Raw genomic sequence first — 25,932 nt, 5'->3', positions numbered from 1 at the left:
AGCAGCCTCCAGGGCAGGGATTTATTCTCCTTTCTCAGCTATACAGCGGTCAGGTGCTCAGATAGATTAAAAACCCTTGCCCTGTGTTACTGCAGCCTATGCTCCCTGTCTCCCCTTCCACACTCTCCTGTCAGACTTCTGGCAGTGTGCTGGGGTCTCCCTGCTCCCACCAGGCACTCACAGAAAACCAGGATCATGAGGAACAGAAATGATGCCAAGGGGAGGACAAGGGTGTAAAAGAGCCTCTTGTCCTGGTAGCCCACAGCTCCCTCCCTGCAGAGGCCTCAACAGGGACTTGAACTTGGAAGTTTTTTCCAACCTAGCTGATTCTATGATTCTGTAATGCAGGGGAGCATTTTAGTGGAATCTTTACAAATGTGCCAGTCTGACATTTATAGAATCATAGAATCACAGAATGGTTTGGGTTGGAAAGGACCTTAAGATCATCCAGTTCCAATCCTCCTGCCATGGTCTAACATGCCTCATGTTAGACCAAGTGTCACCCAAGGCTTTGTCCAACCCAGCCTTCAAAACTGCCATTCACAGCTTCCTTGGGCACCCTGTGCCAACACCTCAGCACCCTCACAGTAAAGGACTTCTTCCTTATATCTAACCTGAACTTCCCCTGTTTAAGTTTGAATAAACTTAAAAATAAACTTCCATGATTGATATATTTATCCACAAGGCACGTTAGCTGCAGTGCTTCTGATTAAACTGCAGTGTGTTTTTGCACAACATGGTTAAAGAAAAAGAGCGGCCATGTATCGAGATAAACCAGTCTGTTATGTCTGAATGGAGCCTTCTCAGAAGTTCTTTTAAATTCTCCTAAAGGTCTTAAAATAGCCTTAAACAGATTTTTTTTCATTGTAACAGGTATTAAATAGCAACATGCAAAAATGAACGTGTCTCTTGCACAGGCGCACAGGGAATACATTACCCTTTGCTGGGTCAAATTTCCATGTTCCTAAGCTCAGCGAAAAAGATCCACGGCAATGTTTTATTACATGGTGGACTGGAGACGCAGGCTCACTCCTCCCAGCTTTCTTCCCGAGTTTCTGTTTTGGATGTGTATATAGACAAAACATGTGAAAACCATTATCTCCTTCACATTTAGAGCTTGGAATGACAGGAGACGTCCCTGTGTTTGGTTTGTACCACCCTTGGGAGGAGGGATTACCTTGGCAGGGAAACCTTCCATCTAGAATAGAGTGGAAAAGATCACTAGGTCTCCTGGCTTTTTAGAGGGATGATGATGCAAGAAGTTTCTGTTTTCCAGCTATTCCTTCACAAAACCCCGTCATCATGGGCAAGCCTTCTTTCAGCTTCTTGGGAATAGGCAAGTCTTACGTTGTCCTTACAAATTCCTTTGCTGTATATTTACGTACTGCCTGCTTGCTTTCCCACTGTGCTTGCTGTGAAAAGAAGCCTTGGGGTTTTTGAACATACTCGGTTTTCTAGTCCAGATGTTCAGAAGTAAAATGTTGATGGAATGAGCAGGTTTGGAGCTTAGCCTCGCTGCTGCTTAGTGTTTCAGGCCTTCCTTTTCTTTATCCCCTCCCCGCCACCCCAATCTGTTTGAACTAACTTTCCCATGCTCTTATTCCCTTTCCATATTACCTCAGTATGCTAACACTAGGGTTTTCTTTTTTATATTTTTTTTATTTTCACAAAAGTAGAGTCTATTTCTAATAAAGTCTTATCTGACAGCATCCAGCTGCTTTTATGGACCTACAGCAAATCATATTTTGCACTGGGGAAAAACACTGGAGGCAGTTAATGCGGACGGCGTGTGCATAAGCTGTAACTTAATGAGCCTGGTGTATTTTAGAATAAATATGTACTAATCATGTCATCTCTACACTCCAAATGTTGTTTTGACACTGAGCTATATGATAGCACTGATGGGATTGTTAGGAAAAACCTGCATCCATACATCACTGTTAGTGATCATTTTTCTTTCCATTTATGTTAATACGTATTAATATTTGCATTACGTTTGCCATTTCTCTCTCTCTCCTCACAAACCTCTTTCCCACGTGTGTTTTTGGTAGGTTCATCTAGCCTCCAAGCTTATTCAGTACATGGCACAACAGTTTTCACAAGTGGCTCCTAGCAGAGATCCCCTCAACTGTCTTTTAGCTCTTTGGTTCCCACCTCCAGTTTGCTGCCCGTTGCTGCCTCAGTCTTAGCACAGCAGCTTTGTTCAGCTGTATCTGCACTTGCCAGAGGATACTGCTTCCCATAATTTGCTGCCACATCTACTTGGAGGTACTTACCACCAATCTCAACCCTCCTTTCCATCTTTCAACAAGGCATTTGTGCTTTCTCTTGACTTGTGACTAAAACCAGTGGCTCATATTTGGGCCATGCAAATTGCTGCAATAAATGTGCTCTAAGCAGTTAGTTATGGTACGTGTAGAATATTGTAGCCATTTAGTTGCATTTTTCTATACTGCTCTTGATCAAAAGGATAACTCTGAAGTGAGATATCTGATGAAAATCATCTGCTTGAGGATACAAATTCTTTTATACACTGACCCTTAACACAGAATTCAGTGACTTTTCCTTTGATAATAAAGGAGAAAAACAATTTAGATCAAAGCTTGGGCTTAAATAGTCCTGTGTCATAAAAAGGTTTTACAGCCTGCTTAATTCACTTTTCAGAGGAAATTCAATTTTCCTTTTCATTTTTCAATTTTCATTCAATTTTCAGAGGAAAATCCTCTCATTGAGAGAATGGATATTTCTGTGCAAGGATATTTTAGGTACAGTGGAAATAGAGGACTTAAATCTGCATTTCAAATCTGAGAGTTTAGAAAAGTAAATTGTATCAGTAATATCAAATAATGTGTTCAGTAACTGACGAAGTTTAAGTACATATCAGAAAGGTGACTTTAGCACCAATAGAGACTGAAGGTGAGTTTAACTTCAGGGCTTCACTTTTCTCCCAAACACAGCCATGTTTCTGTGCATCAAACCTGTAGGTTGGGATCTGATGTACAAATACAGCAAAATCCAGAGCTGCCAAAAGTAAAGCACATTCAAGATCCAGATTTGTACCTAGATCTGTACTAGAATTTTGTTTCTTCTCAAGAAACTGTAATTGAAGCTCTTAAAATTCATGCTTTGTGGATGTTCCATCTTTCACAGCCCAATTCTCTTCCAGACCACCAGTTTTAGGAAATGAAGCTTGCCTCAAAAATTTAGGATCTTGGGTATCTGCATCAAAAAGTTCAGACTATAACTTAACTTTAGAGCTGCATAAAATTGTCAAGTACCATCTTTTTTTGTAAGGTAACATTCTACATGAAATATTTAAAGAAATTAAAGGAGATGCTTTGTGCCTTTTCAATTACTGCCTGAGAACTGATTTCTCTCTCCAGTTTCTTCTCTTAGCACATATTGCTGCTGTGAGCTTGACTTTATGGCTGAATAGACATTTCAGTGCAAAAAAGGTTCCAAGTGATTCCAATCGTTACATGACGCTTTGGCACCTTGTGCTGGTGGTTATATCACCTCCAATCCAAGTGGTTTCAGTATAAAAATAGACAAGTTGGAAAAAAGAACAGCTGTCAACTTTTATGCATAGTTTTAAATATTTTATATGTGATGTTAATGTGTGTGGCAGTTGCTGGATGAGCCCTGGGGCCGCTGCGAGCACTGGGCTCTGCAGTGCAGGCATGGAGCGAGGCATGGCCAGACCCCACAGAAGCCTTCCCTGGTTGGTATTTGGTGGCTTGGTTTGGGTTTTTTCAGTGTTGGCTCTGGTAATTGCTCCCTGGTTACAAATTATTGAGACTTCAGGATTCCCAGCAGCAGTCATGGGTAAAAACCAATTTCCAATCTGATACCCCAACTGCAGAATCTAGAGTCTTTAGGAAGCAAATGAGTTTGCTTTGGATACTAGTCAGTGTGTCTAAGTTAAGGCAGCTGACACCCGCTCTTGACTCTGGCTATGTATTGATTAACCTGACTCTGAGCATGAATTCTTTCATTCATGCCAGAATTTCTTTGAACACCAGATGCCATGCATATCATCTTCCCTTGGCTAAGGATTGAAAAGAAGTACAGCGACAATCTTCCCCCTGCATCATTCTGTTCTGGCTTGTGTTGTTTTGTTTGGGCAGGGGTCTGTAGCTTCCTCCATGTTTCCTCACTGATATGTATGTAAACATAAATAAGCAGTCTTGTAACTGAGCTGCACCCCTTCACCCTCAGGAATGGGTGATTCGATTCCCTGTGTCCACCTTCCAGCCCCATACATCACCTTCAGCCCAGCAAGGTGCAGAGCTGCTGTCCCCATGTCCCGGCTCCGACAGAGGCCTGGCCCGCAGCGGGCAGCAGCTCCCCTGCAGCAACCGGTGTCTTCCAGTGTTGCATCTTGGATCCTCCTGATTCTTGGAATGCTCTTATGCCATAAAAGCTCTGGTTATTTCAAATTCATTGCTCTTAAATGTGCTTTCAAAATGAATGCCTTTTGTTAGAAAACACTGCCATTCTTAGTATAATGTGGTAAGAGGTTTAACAGTAGGGAATTATTCTTATGCCTGCATCAGAAGTATATTAGCGGTAATTTTTCAGTGTGTTTATTCAGAAATTATACCACTGGTAGAAGCATTGCAGCTTTCTGCTACCACGTTTCTATAACCATGGAATTGCTTGCAGTACAAATCCAAAGCTATTCAAAGCAGATCTTCTGTAGGGGTTTAACTCCAGGGGTCCGCATGTCTGTTAGCCTGAATAATGAAGCGCTGGAATAAAATGTGTACCTTCAACTTTTGATTGCACCAGAGAGGAAAACGGGGGGAAAGCCTTGGCTAGCCATCATCAGTTTGTTCAAATTGCAGGCTATTTCATATTGGGATCAACAAGAGAATATACTGAAAATATATTTCTGCAGATTTCAACACATTGCAAGAGTTGAATCTCCTTTCCTAAAGGAAATTCATATATAGCTTCCAAATACATAATGCATGACCTGCTTTTGATTTCCTTTGGAAATCCCTTGGATTTTGCATTTGAAAAAAAGACTGGAACCTTAACCTACGCTGCTGCATGGGTATAAGATTTGCGACTTTCTGGGATGAAAGAGAAGGCACAGACTCCCAGCAGCTTGCTGCGTCCATCACAGAGCATGACTGGGGAAATGAGACATGATCTGCCCTGTTTAAATAGTAACACATGTGCCCGAGTTCTGAGGGTCTTCTGTGTAACAATTTATGGAGTGAATTCACCAAGGAACTCAATTTTCAATATAATTTATAACGAATCTAGTCAAAATGAAGCAAGTGACTTTCCACTTGCTGGATATGAACGTCCATGGGAGGTGTAAATGTGGCGTAACTAACCCATGCTTTGGTTTGTGATGGTCTGTGTCAGCAGAGCAGCTGCCACTACTTTGCAAGGTCTGTTTGCTCGGCAGTGTTGTCACTTGATGCTTGTGATCATTGTGAACGGAGAGAAGAATTTGTTCAACTGGGGGATTTCCATTAAGAAAGTATGTTACTTTTGGTAATGCAAGAGCCTGTGGTCCTGCTAGTCTGGCCTAATCCTAGCAGGAGCAAGGTCACCTCCACCGTATACTCTGAAATAACTCTGCCTCAGTGGGATCCTGTACACAGACAGAGCAGGTAACCGTGAGCCTGGGGTACTTTAGTTCAGAAGAGAGCTGAAGCAGCAGAAAATGGTGAGAGAGCACTGTGCTGACATAGAAGGGGAAGATGCAACAGTTATAAAGTGCATTATATAAGGAATTATTGGTGTTTATAGATTTTATTTTTAAATGATGTAAAAATAAAGTTTTCTTGGCTTTAGTTTACACAAACATCTCTGTGTTGTTACAGTTAATGTGGAGAGAGAACATGCAGCACAGTAATAATCTATTATTATTTGCTATAGTAAATGCAGAATAAGGAGGTCTATTGCCAAAGAAAAGGAAACAGTATGTGTGGGATAAAACTTCTTACCATGATTATTTGGTTATATTTCTAGCTGTAGAGGCAGCACACTGGGTGCTGTCGTGTCTGGGGGCAGCGTTTCCTGGCTATGCTTCCTTATCTCTCAAAACATACCACATCAATTGTATTGCCCATGTCTACCTTAGGAAAAATCATAGAATCACAGAATCACAGACTGGTTTGGGTTGGAAGGGACCTTAAAGCTCACTCAGTTCCAACCCCTGCCATGGGCAGGGACACCTTCCCTTAGAGTAGCTTGCTCCAAGCCCCATCCAGCCTGGCCTTGAACACTGCCAGGGATGGAGCATTCACCACTTCCTTGGGTAAGCTTTTCTCCACAAGTATCTTGTAAGGAAGGGAAATACCACTTCACCTTGTATCCTCACCTGTGGAGGGAGTGTCCTGGTTTTGGCCAGGACTGCCTTCCTCCTACACACTATTTCTGAGAAGGTTGGATTTGTCTCCCAGGTTTTGTCTCTCTGCAGCTTCTGGCAGATGTCTGGAGTCACCCTGACAGTGTCATGGCACTGCAGTGGTCAGTTTCCATTGGAGCCTTATTACTTTGGTATCTTCCAGGGGTGCAGTTTCACCCCAAAGCCAGCTCTGTCTCACTTTTTTATGGTAATAAATAGGAGAAGCCCCATATCTCGTTGCTGCCACGTGCTTTAGCCCTGCTGTTCATGTGTCTGAATAGAGACACATTCCATGGTGTCTCAGACAACTTCCACCCTGGAAACACAAGCTGTTTTAAATACACCTAGTGCTTGTAGGAGGAGCCTGTATTCAAAGAGAATTTGGTCTTCAGTGTTCAATTTGTACCAAGCTTTCCTCCTGTACCAGCATACTTTGGAAAGGATAGGTGATGAGTGTGTGTATCCCATAGCAGGAAGTGCTGTAAAGGATGTGCCACCAAACTCATGGGTGTTTGTGTTGACACTGGAACAAGTGAGACTTTGTGCAACACAGAGACATGGCAGTGCAGCTCCTCTTCCAGGTCTGGCTGTACAAGGAACTTATGTGCAAAGACAAAACCTCTCCTAACAGGGTCAGTCAGAACTCAACATTCTTACAGTAACTTGTTAAAGGTAAGCTTAGGTTCAGGGCACAAGCTGTACAATTTTTCTCCCTTTCTTCAGTTGCTGTCATAGTAGAACCAGATGATCATTTTTGTTGTAGGCCAAAGATCCTTTATTTGTTTCCAAGTCTAATAATAATTCAGTAATAACTCATAATAATAATAACTAATAATAGGCTCAACATAAAAAGGGCATGGAGCTGTTGGAACAAGTCCAGAGGAGGCCACGAGGATGATCAGGGGACTGGAGCACCTCCTGTATGAAGACAGGCTGAGGAAGTTGGGGCTGTTCAGCCTGGAGAAGAGAAGGCTGCGTGGAGACCTCATAGCAGCCTTCCAGTATCTGAAGGGGGCCTATAGGGATGCTGGGGAGGGATTCTTCATTAGGGACTGTAGTGATAGGACAAGGGGTAATGGGTTAAAACTTAAACAGGGGAAGTTTAGATTGGATCTAAGGAGGAAATTCTTTCCTGTCAGGGTGGTGAGGCACTGGAATGGGTTGCCCAGGGAGGTTGTGAATGCTCCATCCCTGGCAGTGTTCAAGGCCAGGTTGGACGAGGCCTTGGGTGAGATGGTTTAGTGTGAGGTGTCCCTGCCCATGGCAGGGGGGGTGGAACTGGATGATCTTAAGGTCCTTTCCAACCCTAACTCTTCTATGATTCTATGATTCTATATGCTTTGCATGTGGGATAATTCACTTATAAAGAAGAAACTGTTACAGTTTCATAGCAGTGAATCAAAGATCATTTCCTTGGTGATTCGAGTGACAATTCACGCTGTAGATTGAAGGACAAGAGTTAACGTGTTTGTGTAATTGTCAAATCTGTCATTTTTCAGGTACCTGGAGGGAAACCATCTGACTGCTGTGCCGAAGGGACTCTCCACCTTCAGACACCTCACACTGATGTAAGAAACACCTGGTTTCAATGTCAAGAAAATTACCTGCCTCTTTCTGCACTAGCTTGTAGGTGGAACAGAAATGGTGTGTATTTGAGGAAAAGAAAAGAAAAAAACAAAACCATACAAACCCCAAGCCCCTTCTGTAATTTAAATCTGGAAAGAATTTCACAGTGGCCACTGTTGCCAATAAATGTTCATAAAGAGTGTAGAAAGAGCGAGGTGAGTGAGAGCACCGGAGCCCTTTCCTCTGCAGGAGCTTCCAGTCTCTGCGAGAGGACTAAACTCTCACACAGTCTGCAAGTTTCACTTGGCAGATTTATCTGTGCAAGGCTGTAAAGGTCATTAGCAGAGGAGATGGCATTAATTTGTTCTAGGTGAGGCAGTATTTATAATGCTAAGGCAATGAAAATTTGCATAGGTGTTTCTGCTCTGAACATTCATGCAGGTAGAGACACAACTAGACCTTGTTCAGTAAATTGCTCCCTGAGATACACAGGAGTGAAATTTCTTGGCTGAGCCATTTATGAGACGTTTTCAGATGCTGTTGGAATCAGCTCTGTAGATACTCCAGTCAAATGGGCAGAACAACCTCAGACCAAAATATGGAAGGAAAGCTGGAATTCTGCTTTAAAAGAGTGGGGGGTTTTGGAAATATTTCTAATTTTGTTTTTCAAGGGAGAGCAACAACAAACCAAAATGTTCTATTTGAGCCTAAAAGGCTTTTTCCAAATGAAAAATGACATTTTGTTCTAGTAGCTGTCAGTGTGAAGAACATATGGAAATGGTATGTCTGTGATACATTGCAAAGCAAGTTGGTACAGTACATATTCACCCGTGCTTGTATCATTTATTGTTTATCCTTCTTCAAAAATATTGCATGTATTCACTGATGCTTTCTTTTTTGAATGCTATATGCTGAAAATAGGCCTTAATATTTCTGACTGAGGCTTTTGAGGGGAGTCTGATGGGCTTTGCTTTTAGAGCTTATTCAGGGTTACAAAATACATCAGTAGATAATATGTGACTTTTTAATTGCTTCAAGCATTTTGCTTTGCAGATACTAAGTAAACTTTAAAAAAGACTTATTTCTCCATTAATATAAGTGATATTTCTCTGTGTGTTTCTTCAGTGATTTGAGCAACAACAGCATAAGTGTATTGACCAACTATACCTTCACCAACATGACTCAGTTATCAACACTGTAAGTAGTCCAGAGTTTTGGTAGTAGTTGTAATTGCTTTTCAGATACCGCCTTAGGTGTTGAACAGTTAGTATATAATTTGTTACTTAAGCATATGTGGCTTTCTATGTCGCTTTGTGTTTGGGTTGGTAGTGAAATAATCAACAAAAATTGAATGCCGTAACTCTTTTTTCTCATTTTTCCAGCATCTTGAGTTACAATAGACTCCGATGCATTCCAGTCCATGCCTTCCATGGGCTCAGGTCTCTTCGAGTGCTGTAAGTACCACTTCTTCAATGCAGCTGAGTTGCAGCTTATTAGAATGCTGTTGGTGGCAGGAGGTGTTTAATGAGCAGATGGCTTTCACTTGATCCAGTAGTCGTAAATATTTTCACACAATTAGCTTCAATGTACTTGTACTTAGGTGCAATATGTCCGGTAATGACTAATGCAGGTGAATGCTAAACCTTGAAAAGAAGCAATTACACATTTGCAGGACAAATGTCTTTCCTCTGATAGTTCAGGGGCAAGAACTATCATGAAAACAGCCCTCCAAGAGACAGGGTCTGTCTCTTCTACTTAAACAATGTTTGGGTGCCCCACAGGAAAAGACTTTTTGTGAAAAACTGATGTTTTAGAGTGTAAGGTTCCATTGGGTGCTTCAGCAAGAGTGTCTCTACGGAAACCCGCTGAATGTTTAGAATGTTATCTATTAATTCAGATTCCTGCAGGCAAGGTTTACATAAAAATGCAATCTTCTGAAGGTAAGATAGAAGAACACCCACTAAAACAATGAGTAAGTGAAGCCAGTGGCTAGGCACCAGTAATGCTGAGATGTCTGTCTCTAATGTTGTTGTGAATGAAATTTCACCTCATGTTGACTAGTGGCATACTCAGAGGTGTCCATGTGTGGTTTCTTTTCCTTTGGAGATCCTTTTCTGTACTCTTTCTTTCCAGTGTAGCTGTTTTCAGCAGTTTTCTGAATTGAACAATTTGTTTACAGTTTCTTCTGAAAGTCATCTTTATATTGTCTCAGTATGGGATGTCAGTCTGTTCCTTGCAGCAAGCAGCCCCCTACCAGCTTTTCTTAGGCATCTGGTAGACTGACTCCTGCTTCTGTCTCCCACTCCCCACCTGCCCCATCAGAAACAGACCCTAGGCTGCGTGTGCTTCATTGTTTGTGTGGACACATTACCCCATGTGCTGCTGTTACGTCAAGGTGGAAAAGCCACCTTCTTCCTCACGTTCTTCCCTTTTTTGCCCAGCAACACAAGTGGGTCACCATTACTTGCACGGTCAACTGAAAGCAAATGAATTCAATAGCTTGTGTGTGCTGGGATTATTCGGTTTGCTGCAGGAGAGAGGTCTTTGAACACTGAAAGGTCAGGACGGAGGAGCTGAAGAGTATGTTCTGAGTCCTTTGAAACTTCATGCTATTATTTCACAAGCAGAAGTTTCTGTGGTTTGAAGAACAGTAGTTGATGTCCACTGACTCCCTAAGTGTGGAATTAAGGTGTTGATATATGCAGTACTGTAACTGTGGAAGCAATAAGGCAATGATGTTCGTCCAAGCTCTTTCACTGTGATTTGAGTGGTAAAATAGATATCTAGGTTTTAGCATCCTAACTTACAAGACAGCTTTTGATATCCAGTTTTCGTTAGTAAAACCAAGAAAGATACGTGATTTGGATTTGTTGTTTTAAGTTTGGCTTGGGACTCTGATTTCTAGTGCACTAGGATGGTCACATTCGAGCTGTTACATGAATCCTGAAATTCAGCCACAGATGAATATGTTCTGTTCATGGCCAAATAAATTATTCCATATGGAGCTGTCTTCTGGCCTGTGTCTGATATGCAAGCTTGATTAAAGCTAGTGTGGGACTCTCTGCCCTGAATTACAGTATAGATACACCATGTCTCACTCTTTCCAGTACCTACAGTTTGTCTTTTTACTTCTTTTCTTGAAGGCCACATATGGACAGAAACAAAGGACAGTATTTTAATAACGTTTGTTATCTTTTGGCTTTTTTAAATTATCTGCTAATCAAATTGAAAGAATATCTTCCTTCTTCAAGGGAGAAGCCCTCCCTGTCTTGCACAGAGCAGCATGAGTAAAATGAAGCCTAAATGAAAATCTCTGTCTCTGCTGCATGCATTTGGAAGCCTCCAGATTGATTTGATTTATTATGGCCCACAAAACTATGGTATCAGCTACAACTTTTGCCACATGTCATCTATGTTGTTAGTAAAAATCAGTTCTCCAGGGAGAAAATGGTTTCTGAGTGACAGTGTGCAATCTGGCATTGTCATTTATTATCCATATTCTCAGGGGAATTTAAAAGAGAAAACAAAAGTAAAACAATTTCCACTTTCGTTTTTTAATGAAAATAGAGCTCTCATTGCCTTTGAAGGTAGCAGACACTTCTTATGCAGGCACCTGTGTCTTCCCAATTCCTTATGTTTTCTTTGCTTTTTGCCTATATAGTAAATATCTATTTGAAAATCAGAATAATCATAGCTGTATGATGAAATTGGTCTTTGACAGATATCTGTGTTTGTCCTCCCTCTCTTACAGTTATCAGCATAACTGAGAAAACTGCAGAGTCAACATGTTGATGTTTAAGCCTCAATATGTATGAGTGTTTTTACACAATCAGGCCCTTTCTCTTCAGGCTTCACCTGGCTTATCCCTAATGGCAGCCATAGTGTGCTGGGGAGGTGTTTCAACATAGAACCTGAAGAGGTTTTGTAATAAGCAAAAGTTGGTATCAGTAGTTTTTACACCAAAGCTACTGCAGTGAAACATTGGCAATTTGGTTTTGTTTGGGGCTTTTTGTCCAAAGCTAGTCTTTTTAGAAGCTAAATGTGAATGGATTAAAAAAAATGAGATTGAGACAAATTAATTACAAATAATTACAAGTATTAGAACTCTCTGATAGACCTGAATTGATTATTTTCAAGATTATTCTTATTGTATGCAATGTTGTAACTTCTGACATATTGTCATGATTCAATGAAGAGGCAAAGTCCAGAAATAAAAGTACTTTCTCAGATCACTAAACAATTTTCCATGTTATATTTATTATATGGATAAAATAAGCTGCAGGATATTCTGCTAAGATAAGATGTTCTAGTTTTAATGAAAACCAGTGGATATTTACTGCAGTTCAAAGCCTACACAAACATAGTAATGTGTTTGATGATAAAGCTATCACTAATAATTTTGGAAATAATTTTTGCAATACATTTTCCTTATTGGATCCTGCACTCATTTGGCTTTGGTATGAGTTTTTTTTTGCATCACATAATGACTACTTGAACCTATGCAATAAATCTGTAGAAGCATCACTGTACTGAACATTGAGCAATGACACTTTGGTTTCCTGCTTCCTCTGACATCCAAGTTGTGTTGTTTCCTGCAGGGTTTGGCATCCTTTGGGGTTCATTGTAGGTGTTTGCCTTTGATGGGATGTGGCTCTGCAAGCTCAGTCAAGCTTTTAGCCGCATTTCTGGCTTTACAGGGTAGATCATAGCTTGCTGAAAAAGCATTCCCTTTGTGTCTGAAGTAACCTAGTGTTCCTTACCTGAAGGCAAAGTAGTAAGTTAGTGAGATTACATGTAGAAGAGAGTTTCTGTTTCAAAAATTCAAGTGTTTTGTTACTACATGCTCTGAGAGGAGATCCACATCACCTTAAATCCATACCCCTGCTGCTTACCACTGTTTAGGCAAGAGGAAGTTGTGCTTTTGAGGGAGAATACACACATAATTGTATGTGCTTTAAGTGTTCAAATGTGTAAGATTCCTGTTGTTGATCCAAGAGGAAGAAGATTTTATTACACTGTTGAATTCTCTCACCCCTGTTTATTATTGTGAGTTTAAAGGGGTTTAGCATTTACCATTTCATTTTAGCTGCATGGTGATGATGTTGTTGATGTGGTTTCTCTTATTAAAATGCAGGAAACATACCTCAGTCTTTGAGACATGTAGTGAAGTCATTCATAGCAAATGGGCTTGCATTTGTGATGAGTTTCCAAGGCATCTAGGAAAGAAAATGCGCCCCTTCACAGAATATATACAACTGATCTGACAGGAAGATAAATAGACATTCTGCTGTCTGTTCAGAGAGGATTGTCTTGCACACCTCTGAGTAGTTCAAAAGATCAGAATATAGGCTCATTCTGTGTGGCTGCTCATTCAAATGTGCTCATTTCATTGAAAGAGGAAACACTTGGATGACAAGTTTTTGACCAGGCCTGATCTTGCATCCTCATACCAACAAAAATAACTCCTATTTAGTAGCTGTGGGGTATGTCTCAGTCAGTTGGTCATTCTGTATAGAATTAGTGAGTGTGCTTTATCTGGAGTTACTGCGTGGGAGCTCGTATCCTTCCTGTGCAGATGAATTGCTTGGAGATCTATCCTTACATGCCAGTATTATTAATAGCCAAAAACCTAGGTATGCTTAAAAGAAAATCTCAGACCCAAGATGTTGGAAGGGGAAGTTTCTGATGTACTGGCATTAAGAACTGGAGAAAGATGCCAGAAGGATAACTCTGCTGTAGCTTTTTGTGGTTTCATGCTCTATAGAAAAGCTTTGTGGTACAATAAAACAGAAACTGAAGCTGTAATAAGCAGCTGTGAAATGTGCTCATGGTAACATTGCTTATGCTCACCTAGTTCACAGCCCCATGAACCTAGTTCACTGCCATGTGAGGCAGGACAAGGTGTGTTTGGCAAGGTGTATCCTTGGCAAGTTTGGCTTTCCTTGCTGTGTGTATGCTGGTGTAAAGTAGTATGTAAAGGAAGAATTCATAAGAGTTATAAAGCATCATGTACATCCTGGTGAAGCTTACAGTGATGTTGGGGAAGAAAGGATGCAAACCCAGATGGTTTTATGTTCATCTGGGGCTACTGTGTATTTCCATGGGCCCACAGGTTTGGTTTGTTTTAAGCTCAGTGTGCACCCTTTCAAGGCTCTGTACAGTCACAGAAATGAAAGGTAAGATGTGATGTTGTGTTCCACAAATCACCAGGTGAGTTAGAAAATAAATGACTCCAGGAAAAGAACTGCTAGAAAACTGACAGCAGATTTCTGTTTTCCACCCTCCTCTGCCACATCTGGAACACTGACAGTAATTCCTGGTCCTGGGAAAGTGGCTATAAAGAATATAGCAGTTTGCTAGAACTGAGCCAGCTCAGGGGAGAAGGGCAAAAAAAAATGCAACTTTAAAATATTGATGTCCTTTTCCTTTGCAAGTTTTCTACCAACTTTTGTTTAAAAAAAAACAAAACAAAACATCAGCTAGTGAGATCCAGCAGCATCTACTCTTGTTGGCTCGTTATGACTTCCGTCTGTTATTATGAGTAGTAGTAAACTACTATTCAGTGACGTGCAAACTAGAAAAATGAGGATAAACTATAACTATTTTTCTTTATGCTATTGTTTTACCAGGTAGTTATCTAGTGATATGGAGGATGCAGCAGCTGAGTAGCTGATTTTATTTATAAATCAAATTAAATAAAATCTTACATGACTGTGTATCTTCTCAATGGGTTTCATGTAGTTGTAAACCCCCAGCATCCTGTGCCCTGCCTCACATTCATTTGTTGCTGCATGTTTTCTCATCTGACCGTAGCGCTGTCTGCCAAAGCATCTGTGATGGTGCCCTACTGTGTTGCAGGGCCTTCAGTTACTATTGCAATGAAAACCACAAGTAATCACAAATAATGAATTTTACTCTTGGGTCTGCCACTCTGAATACAAGGATTATGCTCTACAAGCTGCAAGAAAAATCTTTTCATTTATCCTTACCTATGTAACACACACATAAATGTATTTCTTAGAAAAGAGATAAAGCGGCTGCTTCAATTGTCCTGGAAACAGTGGAAAACCCTTTCACAAGGACCCTGAAAACTCTGCTAGAAATATGTTTGTTTCTTTGCACAGGATGAATAATGGCCTAAAACAACTGATTTCAAGTATTTTCCCTGGTAGCATAAATGTATTTGTCAAACAGATTGTAAAAATACCACACAGGTATTTCCTACTGTAAGAATAGGAAAGTGGGATGTGAAGGTGCAGTGATACTTGCCCTCATGGACCCTTGTTCTCTCCTAGGATCATTCTGAAGTCAATATTTAATTTAACTTCCACAGTTCCTGTTTTCCCTGTTCTGTTTTTTCTGTCTTTCTGGCTAATGGGATTCTGTAAGCGAATACAGGTCTATATGTGGGGCTCTGCTTGTCATCAATACACTTTTAATAGCATAAATAGTATGTCACCTTTGTAATTGAAATTGTAATTAGTCACCAACAGTTCCAACGGTATCACTATTTTAAATGCCAAAATCTAGAAGTAGAAGTAATAAAGCGTGGAAGCTAAGGAGTTGTGAAGCTCATAGAAACTCTCAAAGAAACAGACTTAAATACCCTTTGTAAGCCCTAATTCCTTCACTTATATGGAGCAGATAAAATATGGTGGTTTGATCCATCCTGCTTCTCCCCTCTTCTAGGACACTCCATGGAAACGATATTTCCAGTGTTCCAGAAGGTTCTTTCAACGACCTGGTATCCCTGTCCCATCTGTAAGTACTTCTGCCTGGGTTCATCTGTTTGACTAAGGATTTCAGATTTGTATAACAGTACGTGTTATTACAAATTAAAAGTTGTACAGCTTGTCTGGTTTTCCTGCTCACTTTCCATATTCTGCTGTGGATGGTCATGGTGCATCTGTTCAAAGGAAATCAAAAAATGCTGGAATCTGTTGTTATTAGTTACCAAAATATTTTTCTTCAGGAAAACTAAATGAGCAAATGTGACAGTTTTCTCCTCTGTGGGCTTTGTGTTTAAAGCTTTCTTTCAGTATTGTCTCTGTGAAATGCAGAGTGTGTTATGGTCTGAGAGTGAGACAGGAAACCTCCCACAAAGAGCAAATATTAAGCAAATGTGAATTCTTTGCTTAATAAGTGTCATATGTTTTGCATACTGAAATGCTGTCAGCATATGAACTCCTTGATGAATCACTACTTCAGACATATATTTAATCATATGGAAATTGGTCATTTTACAGCATTAATACTTCATTCCATAATTAGCAGAAATTACTAGACATTTCAAGCTATTTCAGGAAATGACTATTGTATTCGTGGAGGTCCAGGATATTTTTTAACACAATTCAGTTGATGAAAGAACTGTAAAGACAAAGAGCTGAAATTCTTACAAAATAAACCTGAAGTGTAACATTTGGTGGCAAAAGAGTTGAACAGAAAACGGCTCTGCAGTGAGATAATGTGTGATAATACTTCACATCATTAGACAGTAGATGTAAAGGAACAGTAATTTGGGTAGCATGTTTCCCAATTACTGTGCTGAAGTAACCAGAGACCTGGGTATGTCTAGGTGATTTTGTGAAGTGGCTAGTGCACAAGTTGATTCTGATGCTGTGCTCATGCACATGATGTGATGCTGATGTATACAAGTCAAGACATACAGATACGTGTGCATTTGACATAGGTTTTTATTTCTATCTCTGTTTCTCTCTTTGCAAGTGCAAACATGCCCTCCAGAGCACTCACCTGAACACAAGGTTCAGTTCGTATTTACGTATTTTCTGGATGTCCTCAGGCTGGTTATTTTATGTAACAGCTTTCTGCCTTCCTTTTCCCCCTGGACAACAAAACATAAATGTATCTTAGGTTGGTAGGGACAGAAATCTTATGTGAGCAGCTCAGGCAATTTCAACTGAGAAATCACCTTCTCTGTTTCAAGCTTATGCCATGGTATCCAAGTCAGAGAAAATACTTGTTCTGCACAAAATGTATTTCGTATTCACATTTCCCAGTGTAGTCAAGTAATTTTGTATGTTGTTTTGGAATGCAAGGCTGAGCCAAAGCCCTGTACCTCCTCTTGGAAGCACGGTGACACCTTCCATAATGGGAATCTGGCTTCTGAGGGTATTTTTAGAATTCAAGAGATAAACATATCATGCCCCATTTGTTTGGATTTTCCTCAGAGTTTACTTTAAATGAAGTGCAGATACAATTTTCCTGGGTAAACTGTTCACCTTAGGGAGTGATAAAAACCCCTTTGGCCCAATACAAGCACTGCAGTCTCACTGTTTAGATATACGTGCTGCCAGAAATGTAAAATACACAAAGCTCAAATGAACAGTAATAAATAGGATCCATAAAATAAATAAGACCTGTCTGGGGTGTAATTTGCACAGTTGAACAACTGAATTTTACAGTGCAGTTGTGTTCTCCAGTTTCTTAAAAAGGATCCTGAAACTTTCAGCAACCGCCATGGTTTTGCTTTTCACATGCCAGAATAATCTGTGCTTATCCAAGCAAAATCATACATAATTGAGAATAAATTCATTTTGAGCTCCTTCTGATACACAGATCTTCAAGGAGGAAGTGTGCACTTGGGATAATGTTGGAAATTATACAAGGAATTGCTACTCATCAAACTCACAATGCAAGGGAGAGCAAAGTTTTATGTAAATACACAAGCTGTGTGGCTAGGAGTAAGGTAGGTGTGGTGGCTGGAGAAGGCCCACTCCCAAGGTGGTGAGCAGATCACCACCCTGGGCCTTCTGCAGCAGTACAGTTGGGGGCAAGGAAGAGAAAGTATCAAATCAACCTTTAGAATTGCAAAGAAATAGTCATATAGCATAGGCAAAACTTTATTTTCATCAATTTTTTGTAATAGCTTTAAATTGATCTGCAATTGGAAGAACAACACCGAGATCCAGATAATTCAATTGCTTTTTCCATAGCTGTTTAAAGCCTGCAAGGAAATGTTCACCAAATTTCATTCACATTAGAATTATAGAATCATAGAATAGTTAGGGTTGGAAAGGTTCCAACCCCCCTGCCATGGGCAGGGACACCTCACACTAAACCATCTCACCCAAGGCTCTGTCCAACCTGGCCTTGAACACTGCCAGGGATGGAGCATTCACAACCTCCCTGGGCAACCCATTCCAGTGCCTCACCACCCTAACAGGAAAGAACTTCTTCCTTATATCCAATCTAAACTTCCCATGTTTCACATTGAACCCATCACCCCTTGTCCTATCACTACAGTCCCTAATGAAGAGTCCATCCCCAGCATCCCTATAGCCCCCCTTCAGATACTGGAAGGCTGCTATGAGGTCTCCATGCAGCTTCTCTTCTCCAGGCTGAACAGCCTCAGTGTTTTCAGCCTATCTTCATACAGGAGGTGCTCCAGTCCCCTGATCATCCTTGTGGCCTCCTCTGGACTTGTTCCAACAGTTCCATGTCCTTTTTATGTTGAGGACACCAGAACTGCACACAATACTCCAAGTGAGGTCTCATGAGAGCAGAGTAGAGGGGCAGGATCACCTCCTTTGACCTGCTGGCCACGCTCCTTTTGATGCAGCCCAGGATACGGTTGGTTTCTGGGCTGCAAGCACACATTGAAGCTGGCTCATGTTCATTTTCTCATCAACCAACACCCCCAAGTCCTTCTCCTTGGGCTGCTCTGAATCTCTTCTCTGCCCAACTCGTAGCTGTGCCTGGGATTACTCCAACCCAGATGTAGGACCTTGCACTTGGCATGGTTAAACTCCATGAGGTTGGCATCAGCCCACCTCACAAGCGTGTCAAGGTCCCTCTGGATGGCATTCCTTCCCTCCAGGGTATCAACCGAACCACACAGCTTGGTGTCATCGGCAAACTTGCTGAGGGCGCACTCAATCCCACTGTCCATGTCAGTGACGAACATGTTGAACAAGACCGGTCCCAACACCGATCCCTGAGGGACACCACTCGTTACCGGTCTCCAGCCGGACATTGAGCCATTGACCACAACTCTTTGTGTGCGGCCATCCAGCCAGTTCTTTATCCACCGAGTGGTCCATCCATCAAATTGATGTCCCTCCAATTTAGAGACAAGGATGTCGTGTGGGACAGTGTCGAACACTTTACACGTGTCCAGGTAGATGCCATCAACTGCTCTACCCCTGTCCATCAGTTCTGTGGCCCCATCATAGAAGGCCACCAAATTGGTCAGGCAGGATTTCCCCTTAGTGAAGCCATGCTGGCTGTCACCAAGCACCCTGTTGTGCTTGCATGTGCCTTATCATGTGTCTTAGCATGCCTTCCAGGAGAATCTGCTCCAAGATTTTGCCAGGCACAGAGGTGAGAGTGACTGCTCTGTAATTCCCCGGGTCATCCATTTTCCCCTTCTTGAAAATGGGGGTTATATTTCCCTTTTTCCAGTCATCGGGAGCTTCACCTGACTGCCATGAGTTCTCAAATATGATGGACAGTGGCTTAGCAACTTCATTTGCCAGCTCCTTCAGGACCTGCAGATGGATTTCATCAGGTCCCATGGAGTTGTGCATTTTCAGGTTCTTAAGATGGTCTCAGACCAGATCCTCTCCTAGAGCAGGCCCAAGGTCTTCATTCTCACAGTCCCTGCATCTGCCTTGCAAGACTTGGGTAGTGTGGTCAGAGCCTTTGCCAGTGAAGACTGAGGCAAAGAAGTCATTCAGAACCTCAGCCTTCTCCAAATCCTGTGTAGCCAGTTCTCCTGAGAGCTTCCTAAGGGGGCCTACGATCTCCCTAGTCTGTCTTTTATTTGCAATTTAATTAGTTATCCTTAACATCCCTAGCCAAGTTTAATTCTAACTGGGCCTTAGCTTTCCTAAGCTGGTCCCTAGCTTCCCAGACAACATCCCTGTATTCTTCCCAGGCTGCCTGTCCTTGCTTCTACCTTTTATAAGCCTCTCTTTTCCCCTCGAAGTTTCAGCAGCAGCTCCTTATCTATCCAAGGAGGTCTCCTGGCCCTCCTGCTGCACTTCCTTCTAGTCAGGATGCAACACTCCTGAGGTTGTAACAGGTAATCCTTGAACATCAACCAACAGTCCTGGGCCCCCCTGCTCTCTAGGGCTATATCCTTTGGAACCTTACTAAGCAGGTTCCTGAAGAGGCCAAAGTCTGCTCTCTTGAAGTCCAGGGCAGTGAGCTTGCTGCACGCTCTTCTCACTGTCCTGAGGATCTTGAACTCGACCATCTCATGATCGCTGCATCCAAGGCTGCCCTGGAGCGTCACATTTCCAATGAGCCCTTCCCTGTCGGTGAGCACGAGGTCAAGCATGGCACCTCTCCTTGTCGGCTCCTCTATTACTTGCAGAAGGAAGTTGTCTTCCACACAGTCGAGGAACCTCCTGGATGGCTTGTGCCAGGCCGTACTGTCCCTTCAACAGATATCAGGGTGGTTGAAGTCCCCCATGAGGACAAGGGCCTGCGAGCATGAGGCTTTTCCTATCTGTCTGTAGAGTGCTTCATCCGCAGATTCCTCTTCATCAGGTGGTCTGTAACAGATCCCCACAGTAATGTCTCCCATAGCTGTATTCCCTGTAACCCTGACCCACAAACTCTCTGTTAACTGCTCACCTGTCCCCAGACAGAGTTCCATACTCTCCAGTCTATCCCTAACATAAAGGTCAACTCCCTCTCCCCTCCTGCTGGGCCTGCCTTTTCTAAAGAGCCTATAACCTTCCATTCCAACACTCCAGTCATAGGAGCCATCCCACCATGTTTCTGTGATGCCTATTATATCATACCCCCGTAGATGTGCACACATCTCTAATTCCTCTCGTTTGTTCCCCATGCTACAGACGTTTGTATAGAGGCATCTGAGCCGAGCTCCAACTGAAGCCAGCTCATTGGCTGGAGCGGCTGGGATATCTCTACATTGCTCCGAGTATTTATTATAGGTGCTGGCAAGTGACTGGGTGTGTTGGGATGGAATGATGCCCCCTCCCCCAACAGTTAAACAGCTAGTTTAAAGCATCCTTGACCAGTCTGGCAAGCCTCTTACCAAAACCCCTCAGACCATCTCCACCAGCCCCCAGTAGACAGCCCCCAGTAGACCTGGCCTATGAACTTTGGTCCCTTGTTCAAGACACCCAAACCCCTGACTATGACACCACCCTTTTAACCATTTATTAACCTGGCCAATCCTCCTAGCTTTTTTCAGGTCCTCCCCTGTATCCTGGACAACTGACGAAAAGATTATCTGAGCTCCAGAACCCTTAACCATCTCCCAGGGCTCTGTAGTCCTTCTTTTATGTTCTCCAGGCTGCTGCAGTCTATATCCCTAGCACCCACATGGGTCACCAGAAGAGGGTAATAGTCAGCGGGACTTACTAGAGCAGGCAGCCTCTCTGCCACATCCCTGATCCATGCCCCTGGTAGGCAACACACCTCCCTTGAGATGGGGTCAGGCCGGCAGACGAGTGCTTCTGTCCCTTTCAAAGCAGAGTCCCCTACTACTACGACCCACCGCTTTTTCCTGGCAGCACCAGTAGAGATCTTCTTTACCAGTGCATCAGCTCATGGTGCGAGGGTGTTTCCTCATCAGCCCCCGGCAGAACAGCAAAGCGGTTCTGGGTGGGGACAACAGATTCAGGAGGAAGCCCCTTGCTTTTAATTGTCCTCTTCCTCCTTTTTTTGTTGTTTTTTTTCCTCGTTGCTGTTTCCCAGTTTCACGGCCTCCTTCTTTCCTCCATGAGCTACAGGGGACGCTTGAGGCACCTGCACAGTTCGGGCCAGGAGCAAGCCGTGCTGCTCCCTCTCAGCTTCTCTGACACCTTGCAGTCTGTTAATAGCATCCCGCAGCCCAGCCGCTGCTGCAGGAGCACCTCCACCAGGGAGCACCGGGTGCAGCCCTGCCCATTGTGCACCCTCCCCTCACCAGACCAGTGCAGGCACTCTCTGCACCCCGAGCTCTGCACTGCAGCCTCCCTTCTCATCTCCTCTGCCTGGGTGCCTACGCTGCCGCCGCCGGGGCAGCCAGAGCAGAGCTCCCTGGCCGGGCCGTGGCCATAATTCGATGCTCACCATCCCGCTCGCTCTGCGCCACAACCTGCCCCGACCGCCCTGTTCGCCGCGCTCCCTGGGGCAGGTTTTTACCCACCCGGGGCTGGTGCCGCTCCTCCTGGTGCTGCTCCCTGTGAGTCCCTGCTCGCCTCAGCGGAGCTGCCAGATCCTGGGCAAGGCCTGGCGAGGACCCGAGGCTCCCTCGGTGGCTCTCGCCGCTCAGAGTTGAGGCTCCTGGACGCTGAGCTTGCCCCACTCCGGTGTTGAAGGCGTCCTCTGGAGCTGCTCACCCCAGCAACTGACACTGTAAACATCTCATTGTTGTAATGTGACTGTTACAGCAAACTGTGTACCTGATACACCTCGCTAAAGGCACAGGGAGGTCATCATAGAATCATCTAAGCCATGACTTAAGTTATTTAGTCCAAGGCAATGGTAAAAATGTTACAGCTCTACAGAAGGACCGCATATATTGATACTTAAAAAGAACCCCAAATCCATTGGGGTAGAAATGAGACCTCAGTGAGGTCAGTCTCTGCGTTTGCTGTACTCACCACTCACTGGTGCACACAGCTCTGCAATCGACTCAGTTTCCCAAATGCTGCCCACACATAACCTGACCTCTTGATGCTCCAGGGACTGCCCAAGGAAGCCTTTGGGAATAGATGCTGTCAGCAGGTGTTCCTGTCAGATGTGGTTTTTATGAACAGCTCATCTTACTAATCCTGTTGAATCAGCTCGACTTTACTCAAATTTATGTTAGTTACCTATAAAAATAAGCTGTCCCCTCCTCTGTTTCTCCACATGATCATGGCTAGAGTTATTTTAATGGACTTTATTCTAGGCTGCCTCAAAAAAACCCAGTGTCTGAACAGAAATATCTGCACAACATGTTGAAAATGCTACTGGTGGTATTTCCTTACAGCACAAGATATTTTTGTCTTCTGGAAATGTTTTGCTATAATGGGCAAAGAAATAGAATATGTTAGAACTCGTGAATGAAAATACAGTAATTCACCTGAAATAATTCCTAGAAATTAAAAATAAAAAAAAAACCAAACAAAACCGGAACAACCCAAACCAGAAACACAAACAAAAGAACAGAAAAATACATGGGATAATTTCTGTAGTTGTACAACACGATGGTAATAGTTTCTAGTGTCCACAGAGCAGCTTTGGAGTACTCTCTACATACTTGCAGCACTGTGTGTAGCTCTGGTGTCCTCAACATAAAAAGGGCATGGAGCTGTTGGAGCAAGTTCAGAGGAGACCATGAGGATGATCAGGGCTGGAGCACCTCCCACATGGAGATAGGCTGAGAAAGTTGGGGCTGTTCAGCCTGGAGAAGAGAAGGCTGCGTGGAGACCTCAGAGCAGCTTCCAGTATCTGAAGGGGGCTACGAGGATGCTGGAGAGGGACTCTTCATTAGGGACTGTAGTGATAGGACAAGGGGTGATGGGTTCGAAGTGAAACAGGGGAAGTTCAAGTTAGAGATAAAGAAGAAATTCTTCCTGTGAGGGTGCTGAGGCGCTGGCACAGGGTGCCCAGAGAAGCTGGGGCTGCCCCATCCCTGGCAGTGTTCAAGGCCAGGTTGGACACAGGGGCTTGGAGCAAGCTGCTCTAGTGGAAGGTGTCCCTGCCCGTGGCAGGAGTTGGGACTGGGTGAGCTTTAAGGTCCTTTCCAACCCAAACCAGTCTGAGATTCTATGATTTATTTCCAATGCAGTTTATAAAGATTAATTAGCACAGTTACTAGTTTTCTGTTGTCCTCCCTCTTCCAGTTTGTATATGGAAGCTGCTCAACGCTAAAGTGAATTTCTTGGTCCAACTGCTGAATTTTGTTTGAATTTGGCCAAGTGAGCAGGTTGATCACAGTTACAGGGTCAGAAAGTCAACTCAGTAGGTTTTTTTCCATTGTAAGCAATGGATTTACAGAAGGAATGGCTGGATATTTTTTAATAGTGTGCTGTAGTACACGTTTAATTTTGATGAATGAGCCCTAGACAGGGTTTGAACCCGTGAACTCCCATTATGAATCTGTCTAGGGCACAGTGGGTTCATTAGTCACTCTAATAGAAATGTATCAACAAATTTACTGAGGTTTCTATCTTAATATCCTGTCTGATATGGTTTTATTTGAAAGAAGCTTGAGTTTAAAATACCATCTTAAAAATAGTTTATAACATATGCAGATAGAAATGAAGTCTCAAATTCAGTTTAACTTACTGATTTATTTAGTATCTTTTCCCAATGCTAGTCTTTATTTAGTTAATCTTCTTCCCATGGCAATTCAAGTGTTGTACAGCTAAAGCCTTACATTTACTTCCATCAAAACAAATTCAGGCTTCCAACATGCATTTCTTCAGACATTCAAAAATTCGTTGTTAAACTTATTTTTCTGAAGTCTGAACTTTGTTGGGAATTGACTGATTGCCTGAAAAGACACTTTATTTAAGCAAAAAAAATAGTATAAATGAAGCAAGGCAGCACCTAAACTTAAGGTTAAAAGGTTTGTTTTCCTTTGGATAGATCTCCATGAATAATGAAAAAGTTCTATGCATTATAATTACATTGTGTGAGTACATCTGCTTCAGCCATCTGACCTAACTCAAGTGATGGGTTAACCAGGAAATGTGTTTTCAAGCCATAAACAAACTTAGCAGACACCAGGTTGCAGTTCGTAAAACAGGGGTATCCTCTGTATATATGTTTCATCTGGTGAGGAGACAGTAACACGAGTCCTCAGATCCAACCTAAATTACACAATTCACTGTCAGAATATGCTCATAAAGGCCAAAGACTGAAGTAGAATAAGCCAATGTGATAAATGTGATGAAAGCAATATATCTGGAGGCATTGCTCAAGCACAACTGTTTGAAAAAGCGATTTATAGTTTGGAAAAAGTGATTTCTTGTTAGGTATTTATACAACCTCCTAAGCAATGATGGGAAGAAAGGAGAAGAGTGGGAATACTGGAAGAGATAAATCTACAATGCTTCCTGTACACTCCAAAGATCTTTTCCACATTTTGAAGTAAAGCATTCCTGGAAAAGGGTAGAATAGAATGTGCCTCGGTGAGATCAGGGATGTTGTCTTTGCTTGCAAGCCAAAATAACTGCTGCTCATTGCTTTACACCACCAGGGCTCTGGGCACCAACCCTTTGCACTGTGACTGCAACCTCCGTTGGCTTTCCGAGTGGGTGAAGGCTGGGTACAAGGAGCCGGGGATAGCCCGCTGCAGCGGGCCCGATGCCATGGTGGACAGGCTGCTGCTCACAACACCGACGCACCACTTCCAGTGCAAAGGTAGGGGCAAGCTGGAGGCTTTTCCTCAGGTGCAGTGCTTTATTTCTGTACTTTTGGGAACTCTTTGGTTTTAAAGTGAGTTTGGGTGGGCATCAGGTTTGGCTTTTATTTTCTGAACCATCACGTTACATTCAAGTTGCATTTTGTTCCACAAAGCGCAGTTGACATCACTACTGGAAGGAAACCCAGCAAACCTCAAAGAGTTAGTGTTCCTGTTGCTGCACCAGATTATATAATGGCAAGTTAGCATATAGGATGTTGTTAGAACTTATTTGAGCAAATAAATTGGTCTTGGCTTTGTAGCTACACCAGAAAACTTTGGTAGAGTTATTTAAAAATACAGAGCGCTCTGGTTATTATGTACCTTTACGTGAAAACTGGGAAACTGAGAATTCTTCTGGAACAAGTATTTACCAAAAGTACATTTGCATTTGAAGATCTGCAAACTGTCCTCATCAGCTCTGCGTCAGAAACTGGGGGTCATGGAAAATGTTTCATGTCTGAATAGAGTGTATGTTCCTTCAGGAGAGGGGTGAGGGTCAGCTATGGGCAATTAGGGGTCCTTGTTGGTAAGAGTATGCTGCAGGAGAGAGCAGGTAGAGCAAGGACAAGGAGCACGCTTTGTGGATAAAGTAAGTAGTTTACTACTGCATTAGGTAGGT

At 42.7% G+C, this 25,932-nt stretch overlaps 1 protein-coding gene across 4 annotated transcripts in view; it reads left to right on the top strand.

Moving 5' to 3' along the window:
- Positions 1–25,932, top strand: part of SLIT3 (slit guidance ligand 3) — a 518,888-nt gene that overhangs the window by 412,526 nt on the left and 80,430 nt on the right. For all 4 annotated transcript variants that reach the window (XM_061456398.1, XM_061456397.1, XM_061456396.1 and 1 more), the window contains 5 exons: positions 7,870–7,938; positions 9,062–9,133; positions 9,319–9,390; positions 15,626–15,697; positions 25,107–25,270. In XM_061456398.1, coding sequence (XP_061312382.1) covers positions 7,870–7,938; positions 9,062–9,133; positions 9,319–9,390; positions 15,626–15,697; positions 25,107–25,270 — 449 coding nt within the window. The remainder of the gene's footprint in view (positions 1–7,869; positions 7,939–9,061; positions 9,134–9,318; positions 9,391–15,625; positions 15,698–25,106; positions 25,271–25,932) is intronic.

Source organism: Pezoporus flaviventris, unplaced genomic scaffold, assembly GCF_033815535.1.
Source record: "Pezoporus flaviventris isolate CSIRO_AGI_PZ_B2104156 unplaced genomic scaffold, CSIRO_AGI_Pfla_v1 ptg000023l, whole genome shotgun sequence".
Taxonomy (NCBI): domain Eukaryota; kingdom Metazoa; phylum Chordata; class Aves; order Psittaciformes; family Psittacidae; genus Pezoporus; species Pezoporus flaviventris.
The sequence above is the reverse complement of the archived record's forward strand: the minus strand, read 5'-3'. Positions and strand labels throughout refer to the sequence as shown.